The 11,569-nt window shown below is 32.6% G+C and overlaps 2 protein-coding genes across 2 annotated transcripts; one reads left to right on the top strand and one right to left on the bottom strand.

Moving 5' to 3' along the window:
* Window positions 1-1,437: 1,437 nt before the first annotated feature.
* Window positions 1,438-3,769, bottom strand: LOC21404467 (probable E3 ubiquitin-protein ligase RNF217). Its single transcript, XM_024173105.1, has 2 exons — window positions 2,768-3,769; window positions 1,438-1,778 (listed from the first exon to the last, which is right to left on the bottom strand). Exons 1-2 carry the CDS (start codon window positions 3,628-3,630, stop codon window positions 1,706-1,708), a joined length of 936 nt encoding a protein of 311 aa, XP_024028873.1. The 5' UTR covers window positions 3,631-3,769; the 3' UTR covers window positions 1,438-1,705.
* A 2,123-nt stretch (window positions 3,770-5,892) lies between these two features.
* On the top strand, window positions 5,893-8,875 carry LOC21404466 (ubiquitin-conjugating enzyme E2 11). Its single transcript, XM_010109492.2, has 3 exons — window positions 5,893-6,071; window positions 6,183-6,405; window positions 8,426-8,875. Exons 1-3 carry the CDS (start codon window positions 6,058-6,060, stop codon window positions 8,696-8,698), a joined length of 510 nt encoding a protein of 169 aa, XP_010107794.2. The 5' UTR covers window positions 5,893-6,057; the 3' UTR covers window positions 8,699-8,875.
* The last annotated feature ends 2,694 nt before the right edge of the window (window positions 8,876-11,569 follow it).

Below are 11,569 nucleotides of genomic sequence, written 5' to 3'. Positions count from 1 at the left end.
TGTTAGAGGAATTCAAGATTTACGTCATAATCGAACGACGGTAAAATTCTCCTTCTTCTCTTTAATATCTTTGTAGTTAAATTAATATGAAATAATGATCGTATTAAATTTTAATTTATGTGATTCGATCGATACCACGCTTCCGCACAATTTTTTTTGAAAATCCGGTTTGAGAAACCCACAGAGCCTCTTGTAGAGATCTCTGGAGAGGATGGCGTAGTTACAGAGCAGCTTCATGCTTCCCTTCTTCTCGGGAGAAAAGAGTGATTCATGAATGGGGTCCTCCAATCGTCTTGGAGTTCCTCGTCTTCTTCTGGAACAAGGTCCGGAGAGTCCAAAACTGATCAGCTCTTTTTTGTCACGAGGACGTTCAGTTGCTCCATGGAGGTGGACTTGTGACCCGAGGATGGCCTGAGCATCAGCATACCGGTTGGAGGAGCTTGGAGTGTGTTCGATGATGAGTTTCTCGATCTGCTTGACGAGCTGTAGCACGCCTCATGCTCCGAGCTGTTGCACGCCCATCACGAATGCTTCATAGTCAGCCACGTTGTTAGCAGTGGCAGAGCCACTTGAAGATGAGCGGGGGCAGCTGCCACTATTCAAATTTTTTTGAAAAAACATATTACCTTTAAAAATTTTAAAATTTTACACTTAAGTCTCCACTGAAATAATATATGCTCCCATTAAAATAAATATATTTTCTTATATACCCCCACTAAGATAATTTGTTAAAAAAAATTTTAATGTACGCCCCCACTGAAGTGAAAAACTGGCTCCGTCACTGGTTGTTAGTGCATGGAAACATGAGCTGATGAAAGATGGTTGTAGCATGTCCGTCCGGACTAGTGAGCATGATGTTTGCTCGTCCGAGGTGCTGGTGGCGGACGCACCGAAGTGCAAGGTCCAGAAGTCTTCAATTTCATAGAGATTATGATAATTGAAAACTCGTGCTTGCACTATCAAAAGTTAACACTACGATTGAAAACCATCCATTCCTTTCTCGACGACAAGCAAGAAAACAAGAAATTGAAAATCAAGGGGTTGCACTATCATTATTATAAAAATATTGATAATATGATAATGAAGAACCCGCAGTTATAATATCAAAAGTATTTTATATATATATATATATATATATATTGCCTTTTATTTTGGTATATTGACTGCATTATGTAAAACTTGGGGCAGAAGATCTCATATTTAAGGGGGAAAAAAACCTAGTCAACTAAAGTGATTGGTGATTCCGCAAACATATTTCTTAAAACATTTTTATGAAAAGTGACTAACAGAGCAATGTACCACTCTCTATTCTACAAGTTATAATAGAACACAACATTGAGTTTGAGATTTAAACTGGAATTCAAATTTTTTGTATGAAAGAAGACGCTATAACAAAAAGATTTGGATCGTGGTTCAACCGCAGCAAAAAAAGGAAATCATAAGCTTCACACGAATTTGATGTTCAACTGTATTATATTATATGATGTATATGGAGAAAACTCAACACCATAAACATCATTACAATCGTGCCAAATAACATAACAATTGCGTCAATAAAGGTCATTTTTTACTTATGTTCCATCTCGACACAAACATTAATTTTGTAGTAAAACTAAAATAACACAAGAAGGGTAATAGCTAGAATCCATAGTCACAAGTTATGATATATTGATATCCTCCTTTTCAACCTTGTGTTGTCATTTTATTAATCCCTCTGGCACGCACCATGAGTTTGAGTCCACTGTGACCCACATCCATAGCAGAACTGGAATGAACACCTGCAACCAAACAGCATCAAATTTGTCTAACATTTCACCCAAATATCTATATCCAAAGCAATTCCATCCCAAACAAGCATACAAAACAACAAACCAAATCTAAACATTGCTAAAGCAGAGTTGTTGATATGGGGTCTCAAATTTGGTTCACACCTTTTATTGTTACGACGTTTTCTCTCATTAAAATATAAATAAATTTGAATTTTTGTTCAAACCTATGACCAGACGGACCATAAACATTCTTTTACCTTATCAAAATGTTATCGAAGAAACAATTCAACTCCAAAACCATTCCTACTCAAAATAGTAAATAAACAACCAAAATAGAAAAGTTACAAAACAGGGTTACAGAGTAGAGACCAAGATCCCCAAGATGAAAAGTGAACCCATTTGTGCTTGGTGAAAAAGGTTACCAAAGAAACAATCCACTCCAAAACTCCTCCACAAGCAAGTAAACAAAAAACAAGCCAAATTTAAAATTACCACTTCAAACAGAGTTTGGGACATAGAAAATGAAATGAAAATTAGGCCAAGTTCTCGAAGGTGAAAAAACGCACACATCAGCCTTTTTGTGTTCAAAATGTTATGTCCACGATTTTAACTAATGATAACTTTACATGTCCAAAGATTACACAAATTTACACAACAACTTTCACCCAGCCATATTTAGCATTTGATCTCAACACAAAATGTATCTTATAACTAAGTCCGACACACATATTAAACATGTCAATTCTGAGATCAACATATTTGGGCTAACTAACCAAATACAGATAATGATATTTATCATTCTTTTTCAACACATAACATACATTAAAACTCAAAACTAATAGCATATTTTCATGTTAATTCTGAAATCAAACAAGACCAGTTAGGACACAGTGACCAAATACTAATTATAAAATTGATCATTTCTTAACATTAAAATATTATTCAAAAGACAAGCATGTGAAAATGTAAGTTAATTTGTGAATATCATCAATGCTGACCTGCAAGTGATATGCAAACAACCCTCAGTCCTCTCCACATAAAACATGCACTCAGGACACCTCTTCCACTTCTTCTCCTTAGCAATCTCTCTCAACATCAAATCCTCTGTCCCTCTCTCATCCTCATGGAGCCTCCCGAACTCCTCGCAGCCGATCCCCGAATGCCACGGCACGCGACACCGCGCGCAGAAAAGCCTATGGCAAATAGGACACTCCGACTCCACTATAACCTCTCCCAATTCCTCACTATCATCCAACAAAACCGCCGAACAGTCCTTGAAAGGACAATAAAACTTCTGGGAATTTAGAATCAAAGCCTCACAAAGAGAGTCGTCCCATTTGTCCACAACATCTTTCGGCAGAATCTCTCTGCAGGCTTCAAGCTCAAGAACATGCACGTCTTTGCAGTCCAAACCGGGACACGATATCACGCTGTTCAAGTGGGAATATCGGACTTTTGTCGATATGTGTTTGCTTATGCAGTCCGAGCAAAACGAGTGTTTGCAATCGGAACTGTCGTTGGGGAAGATTTCGTCGATGGGTTTTCGCTCAGCACAGATTTCGCAGAAGATCTGCGACGACTCGCCGAGATCTAGTTGTTGTTGTTGTTTGTCGTTTGGGGGCGGGACTTGGATCAGTATTGGTGGTTGTGGTGAAGAGGAAGCAAGTAATACCGAAGAAGAAGATAACGACGATGTTGTCGTTTGAGAAGTATTGGTTGTTATGGACATAAGAGCCTCTTGGAGCTGAAGTTCTTCAGCGTATTTGGAGTCTGATATTGGGAATGGAGATTCATCAAAAAGTACTGAGAAGTAGAAGTCGTCAACTCTGGCCATTTCGGAGGCTGCTGATTCTTGTGCCATTTTTGCAGTGTTTTTTCTCTTTTTTTTTTTTGAACTTCTGACGATTCTTCTACTAGTTCTTGACTTTAGATTAGTGTTTCAGAGCAATTAAGAAATAATGAGTTGGAAGAAAGACTGTTCCTTTTCTTTTGGATGAACAGTTTAGGTAAAGAAGACTTCTGGGAGAAGTGGTTTATTCTGATTGGTGGCCGTTACTCCTTGTTTGAGAAGTAGCACTTTTTCTGTGAAGACAGAAATACCCATGTCAACAAGGCTTATGATTGGACCTTTTTTATTGCCAATGAAAAGTGTTTCAATCTTAAAGTCCAAAAGCAAAAGTTCAATTGGATCCACATTATCTTTTCCAAGGTTTTAATCTTGTATTTTGAAACAAGAAAGTGTGAAACTTTTGAAGAAAATATTTACCTGGTTTATCGTAAAAAGAAGCGTTCTAGGCGGAGTTATGGCACTGCTTCTGAGCGCGCGGCTCTCCACAGTGCGGGCTCAAGATCGGCCGATACGTTAGGCAAGAAGTTTTTAGGAGGCCTTTTTAAATAAAAATGCTAATTTATCAAATTTTGAACACAAATAAATTTATGCAGGGCTATTTAAAAATATACAATCCAATCCAATTCATAAATAAATACTAATTTATGCAGGGCTAGTTTTTAGGGTGATTTTACTCGTACTAGTTTGTGTACATTTTTTTTATGCTCCGTTTGTTTCGAGTGTTTTGGACCATGATTCTTAATTCATTACAATATTTTTTTCTCATAAAAAATTTAAATTTTAAAAATTAGTATCATGAACCATAATTCTAAACTCATAAATTAAACGTCATCTTAGTACCAAACGTCACCTTAATGTTTAGTTGTAATTTGTGTTAGCTGGGTTTGCTTATTGAGGAAATTACAAGGCATGCCTCTGTGAGAAAGAGAGTTTTATGTCATCTCAAAAGGGATATTATCACTATTGTCCTTAAACTATGAGCATAATGATATTTTTGTTTCTCAACTTTTAATTTTGACAAATTCCTCTTTATGAACTTTTTCTTCTTCTTTTTTAAACTAATATTAGTCCTTAGAAGCAGATTTAATATAGATAATCATGTATCCATATGATTACATCGTGTTCAAAATGTTCTATTCACTAACTACGAGTACTAAAACCAGTTGAAAACTAGATTATTTTGCATTTACAGTAATTATGTAAAATTTTCAATCATAATGCGATAAAGATGTAATTATTTATATTAAATTTAAAAAAAATCATTTATTAATTTTAGTATTAGAAATTAAAGCTGATAAAAAAAATAAAAATTAAGGAGGAAATATATCAAAATTAAGGGTAAATTCCACGAATGGTCCCTAAACTCTTTAAAAGGTGACAGTTTGGCCCCCAAGTTTTTTTTGACGAATTGAACCCCAAACTATTTAAAAGGGTGCAATCTAGCCTTTTCCGTCAGATGCCGTCCAAAAATTAACGACAATATAACCTAAAAGGGTGACATTATGGTGCCTTACTTCTTTATGAGATGATTTTTTAGTCCCAATCAACTTTTATAGGTTAGGATTTGGTCCTATTTTTGGACAGCATTTAACGAAAATGATGACATTTCATCCTTTTAAATAGTTTAGAGCTCATTTCGTAAAAAGAAAATAAAAAAATAAAAAAATTAGAGACCAAGCTGTCACATTTTGACAAATTTAGGGACATTCGTGCCAATTAAGGTTCAGTAACTAAAAAAAATCCCTATACTTATCATTAAAGGATTATTAGTGCCAATAATATTTTTCTTAATAAAATATTTGTTCAGGATCCATGGGTTACCATCTAATGGAACTTCATTGTGAGGGAAACCCCATTACTCCATGTATCTATAAGAGAGAGAAAAAAGCCAAGTCAATGCCAAGTCTTGTGCGTCGCCCAAAAAGCAAAACAAGAAGCTGTTCATACTCTTCATTTCACAAAAGCTTTGTAATTATCATTTATATAGTTTTTATCATAAGGAAAACAAAAAATTTTGGGTTTGTTCTGAAAAACTCAAAAAAAAAAAAAAAAAACAACTCGAGTTACAATTTTATTTGAGTTCATGTTCTTTTAAATTTAAACTCGAGTTCAAATTCAAATTTAAAACTAAAACTTTATTTTTAAATATTACCAAGTCAATCTCCTCTCTCTCTCTCTAAAGAATATATGCTCTTTTTAAGAATATATATATACTTTCTCTCTTCTACGCGGAAAAACTCAAATAACACGAAATGACCACTTCATCTTCTTGGAAATTTGTTACACTCCAAAATTCAATTCGATAATTAGGTACACACACGTATAAAAGGAGATTCCTGTTATTGTGTATGAATTTAAAGCTTCCTCCTTCACAACCTAGTTTTCCTCGAAGTCCAAACTTTCATCATTTCTAAGGAAACTTTATTATAAGCTCTTGGAATGGAAGACACAAGGTTTGTCTTAAACCTTAAAATTAAACAACACATATATTTACATGTGTTTATTTGTTTATATATATATATATGTATATATATATTACGTATGTGTTTTGTTGTGAAAGACAGTGAAGCTTTGAGGCACTGGATTTACAAAAGGGAGAGAATAGAAGAGGCAGATTTTCCAGCTTGTTGTAGTTATGGGCCAATCAGTTGGGAAAATCCTTCCAAGTGGCAAGGTGTGATTCTTGGGCCTCCTGGTTCTCCTTATGAAGATGGTGTCTTTTTTCTCTCCATAGATTTGCCTGATGAATACCCTTCCAAGCCTCCCACAATCAAGTTCAAAACTAAGGTATGTTTTCGTAAGATCGTCGATTTTCGCTTTTCTTCGATTTGGGTAGAAATGAATCAAGATCTTTGTTTTTGTGGGGTTTCATTTTCGTTTCGTAGCAAGTACAGATTTTTAAGAGAAAACGCTGTACTAAGAGACATAAAATTATGATCCGAACCTATAAACCAAATATTAATTCTCCCGACTCTCAGTTTCTCTTTCTCACGTAATGATCATAACTTAAGACCTAATAATAATTACCCCTTTCGTTTTGTATCCAAAACAACAATAAATTGAAAGAGTTAATGTGAAATTTCATTCAATTAGGTTGGCAACTAAAGAACTCATGGAATTCCGACCATTTTAATAAGGAAACTAGAAACTGATTACCAAAGAACTTTTATTATGACATTTTATTTTTTTGATACAAGTGCGACATTTATTTGGGAAATAAGTAATCATGTTATCCAAACTCCAGAGAGGCTCATATCAAGTTCTAAAGGACAATAATTTACACCCCTCGTGTCTATCACGTTGGTGCAGCAATACATTTTTCGTCAAACCGCAAGGACTATTATTTTATTACTTCAATTAAATTGTTGATAAGCATTCAGGCTCCTTTAAAGTTTTGCTTCTTTCACACTTGCACGGAAGAATTTTACGGTAATGCATGAAACTTTACTGTGGAGACGTTTGATTCATGGATTAAAATCATGTGATTAGAATCATTTTTTATTTACGTGTATTTTTTATGAGAAAAAATACTGTAACGAACCATGAACCATGATTCAAATCATGGTTTGAATCCTCCAACCAAACATCCCAAGTATTAAAATTAAAACTACATGGTCTCATTATAGACCATTCATTTTTTATTAAATATATTTAAATCCGTGACTTAAAGTTGTTATTTACTCGTGGATTTTCTTTCTTTCTTTTTTCTTTTTATTGAGAATTGTCACAATTTCTTTTAAATTTTTTATTTGACCTAGTGTAAAGTTGGAGTAGTGTAATATATTAGGGTCTGTTTAGTTCTCTGATTTGAGTTTTTAATTTGAGTTGAGATGTGACTTTATGTAAGAGCTTTTTACTGTAGTAAAAAAGTTATAGTTGACTGTTTCTGAGAGCTTTTTATGGTAGTAAAACTCGAATTCTAAACTCGAATCAGTGAAATAAACAGGACCTCATTGTATCATAGTTAAAGAAAACACATGGGAATGTAATAACCTAGTTTAGAGCCCACATCCCATGTGGCCGCTCTAGTAAAATGCCCAATTCTCTAGGTCCATCTTTGTTGAAGAAACGCTAAAGAAAAGTAACACACTTTTATTTCAACCACAGTTTTCCATGGTTATATATATTCACAGAAAATGCTTGTCAAGAGATAGGTATGAGTTTTCTCATCGCGGGTCTCATTTTCTAACATTCAAATCGTTGGATTAACTCGAGACTCTCATACTTGGTATAAGGATAAGAAATTTCTAGGATAGGGTTTGAAAAAACGAACTATTAATATATTTCTAAATTCTACTTATATGTGTATTATTATGATGTTATTTTAATAAGATCTAAAGGTTATAAATGTCCAGAAAAGGTAAGGACTAAAAATAGAAGATTTTTTGTTAAAAGATTTGTTAAAACCATTGAATCGTGTCGGATTATAAAAAGTACCCAACTTCATTGGATTAAAACCCTATCATTCAAAAATAATCTCACCAATTAAACCAGTATTTATGAGTGATGAGGATTGTGTACTATGTTTTTTGAATATATATACTGGTGTAAAATTTTCCATTCAAATCAATCAACATCATGTTCTAAATCTTGTAGGAGACGTTTGGTTCATGAATTAGAATCATGTGATTATAACCATTTTCTATTTACGTATATTTTTTGTGAAAAAAAACGCTGTAGTGAACCATGAACCATAATTCAAATCATGGTTTGAATTCTTCAACAAAACGTCCTCGTAATCTGGATTAGCTTGGCTATATATTTTGCTTGTTTCATACTTCAAATAACTGACAACAAAACTGAGCAGGTTTTCCATCCAAACATCGACGAAGATGGGACAATTTATGTTGACATTCTAGAAGAAGACCAATGGAATCCCATTCAGACTATTGAAACCCTGTTGCTTTCCATATGCTCGCTCCTAGCAGATCCTGACCCAGTCGACCCTTTCTATTTCAATAGAAGTTGCTATCTGTACCAAAACGACTGGGAAGAATACAACAAAACAGCCAAAGAATGGACCAGAAAGTATGCAATGGGACAGTTTGACGACGACTTGTATAAGGTTGTAACGACATAATTTGGATCTTCGGAGAATTCTGTTTAATTGGGGCAAAAAAAGGTTCGAGTACTGCTGAATACTGTTATTATGTTAAAAATGAGTGAGAACAATATGTGGATATGATAAAACTAATTTCATGTGTAAATTTGTGTTGTTGGGTATTGAAGTCACGTTAGGGAACCGAGTTTCGATGGCCCGCCATTTTGTACTGAGAAATTAAGTGAGCTTTCTAATTTTAGGTTTCTCGGGTAATCCTTCCTTAGCGGTAGTTCCAGATTTAGACTGTTGGATCTGATTAAAATCAAATTAAACTAAAAAAATATACATAACAGATAGAGTCTGATTTAGAACTATATAATATAGCTCTTTCTACTGTCATCGGAACTTGTTTTTTAGGAAAATGGCCAGTGGCCTTTAAAATGCATGATGCGTTAGTGAACCACGAAATCAATTTTAATAATGGATCGGTAAAGTCATTAATTGATATTATTTAAATTTTTTAAAAAAATTCTAGTCAATAGATGAATTTTTACAATAAGAGTAATTTTATTTTTATGTGTCTAAAAAATAGCTCTGATGTACAAAACAAATTTTTCTAAATGGTCAAAGTATTGACATAAAATTTTTAATAACATAGCGTATCAAACTCAAATTTTGATATAACAAAAGGTACCAAAATAAAAATTTTCCTATGTAGAGAAGAAATAAGAACATTATTGATTGTATATGATGACGAATTAGATTAGGATTATTTTAATATTTAAATTCAATTTAGGATTATGTTTATCTTTTTGTTATTTTAAATTTATTTATATTTATCTCTTTTTTGACTAGGATTATATTTCATTCTCTATAAATAGATTAGTGATTGTTATTTTTATTTAGGTTTTTTATGATTAATGATATTGAGATTATTGGTTTATCTCTCTTGAGTTGTTATTCTTCTTAAATTTTTATCTCTCTCTTGATTATTATTCTCTATCTTGATTTTATTTCTCCTTTTTGATTACATTCTCTCTTTAAATTTTATCTTTATTCTTCAATTCTTCCCGGTTCTACATCAATTAGTATTAGAGTCAAGTTGTGAGCGAAGTCGTATCGTTTGACTCAATGGTTGCGTTTGAAACTCGTCTCAAAATGATTTTATTTTTTATATGAAAATGAAAATAAAAACGTTTTCAATCTTAGACAAAAATTATTTTTGAAAATACGTTTAGTAGTTTTATCCAGAAATTATTTTCAGTATAAAAAAAATCATTAATATTTCTATCTCTTTCTCTCTGCTCGAGAGAAGAGAAAACCAAAACAAAAAATGAAAAACGACTAAAAGTCGTTTTTCATTTCTCTCTCATTTTACACTAAATTAAAAAAATCATTTTCATTTCTGTTTTTTGTCTTTATCGTACCAAACACCGTTTTAAAAACGTTTTTATTTTTTTCTTAAAAAATATAAAAAAAAAATAAAAACGGAATCAATTCTAAACACGGCTAATCTATCTTTGCTTTTTCGTTCCACAAAAATCTTGTCAAAAAAAATAAAATAAAAAAAATGAACTACTTTTCCTAAGCCGCGCAAATCTCTTCAACGCTGTTAAGCCGCACAATGTCAACACAGACCCACAAGCACCAGAGACGTATGTGATAGCACCACAAAAATTGAAGGAAAAAAAAAAAAAAAAAAAAAAAAAAAAAAAAAAAAAAAAGAAAAAAAAAAAAAAAAAAAAAAAAAAAAAAACAGAAAAAGAGAAAGTGGCCCTTTACATGCCGCAGATTGCCACACAAGGTTATCAGTGGACATCAAATTTGGTTCCCAGATTCAGTACCATGATTCAAAATTATTTTTAGTTTACGTATATTTTTTATAAGAGAAAATATTATAGCGAGTCACGAATTATGATTCGAACTATGACGCGAATCCTCATACCAAACACCTTTATTTTGAAAAAAATTTTATAATCTTCTTAGGTTGTAATTTAATTATGAGTATTGGATCCATTTAAATAAAAAGAAAAATCATGAATTTTTCAGTATAGTACCATTATCATGACTCCTATTTTGATAAATAATTTACCTGAGAATTCTTGTGAATATATGGATGATTATGTGAGAGTAATAAATTACTACAAGTATCTCTCAGTCTAAAATACTCCTTGTAAAATTGTTATTGAGGAGGGTAGTGAGGTTAATTATGTATCAACTAAATTTGTCAACCGTTTGAATTTTTATATTGAGCCTCATCCTAGACCGTTTTGAGTATATTAGGAAGATAATTGTTATTTTGTAATCACTGAAAGATATCTATTACCTCTTAAATTTGGTCCTTGTGAGATATATGTTTATTGTGATGTCCTTCATATGGATGTTACTAATATTTTATTAGGATTTTTTTGGGTTGATGATCATGATGTGAGATATGCCGAAGGGAATTAATGGGTGCGTTTGGAACTCGTTCTAAAATGATTTTGTTTTTGTATGAAATGAAAATGAAAATGTTAATCATTTTTAAAAATGCGTTTAGTAGTTTTATTAAGAGATTATTTTCAGTATAAGAAAACCCATTAAGGTTTCTCTCCCTCTCTCTCTACTCGAGAGAGAAGAAAACGAAAATAAAAAATGAAAAACGACTAAAAGTCGTTTTTAATTTCTATCTCATTTTACACTAAACCAAAAAATCATTTTTATTTCCGTTTTTTATCTTTATTGCGCCAAACGCCGTTTTGGAAACATTTTCATTTTTTCTTTCTCAAAAAACGTAAAAAATAAAAACGGAATCAATTCTAAACACGACCAATATGTTTTTCGACATAATGAGAAAACGTTGAAACCTGTCAAACGAAAAGCAAAATCCTATGTGTATGAGCCTATTATCCATTCCTCAATTTCTAGTCA

The sequence above is a fragment of the Morus notabilis genome, unplaced genomic scaffold (assembly GCF_000414095.1).
Source record: "Morus notabilis unplaced genomic scaffold, ASM41409v2 Scaffold783, whole genome shotgun sequence".
Classification (NCBI taxonomy): domain Eukaryota; kingdom Viridiplantae; phylum Streptophyta; class Magnoliopsida; order Rosales; family Moraceae; genus Morus; species Morus notabilis.
Note: the sequence above shows the minus strand (reverse complement) of the source record. Positions and strands in the feature narration are given on the sequence as shown.

What these genes read in the sequence shown, in the direction of transcription:
- LOC21404467 (XM_024173105.1), bottom strand. Translation starts at nt 3,630, where the DNA reads ATGGCACAAGAATCAGCAGCCTCCGAAATGGCCAGAGTTGACGACTTC. An exon ending in TGTTTGCATATCACTTGCAG is followed by an intron (nt 1,779 to 2,767) that starts GTCAGCATTGAT and finishes GTTTGGTTGCAG; the next exon opens with GTGTTCATTCCAGTTCTGCT.
- LOC21404466 (XM_010109492.2), top strand. An exon ending in CAATCAAGTTCAAAACTAAG is followed by an intron (nt 6,406 to 8,425) that starts GTATGTTTTCGT and finishes AAAACTGAGCAG; the next exon opens with GTTTTCCATCCAAACATCGA.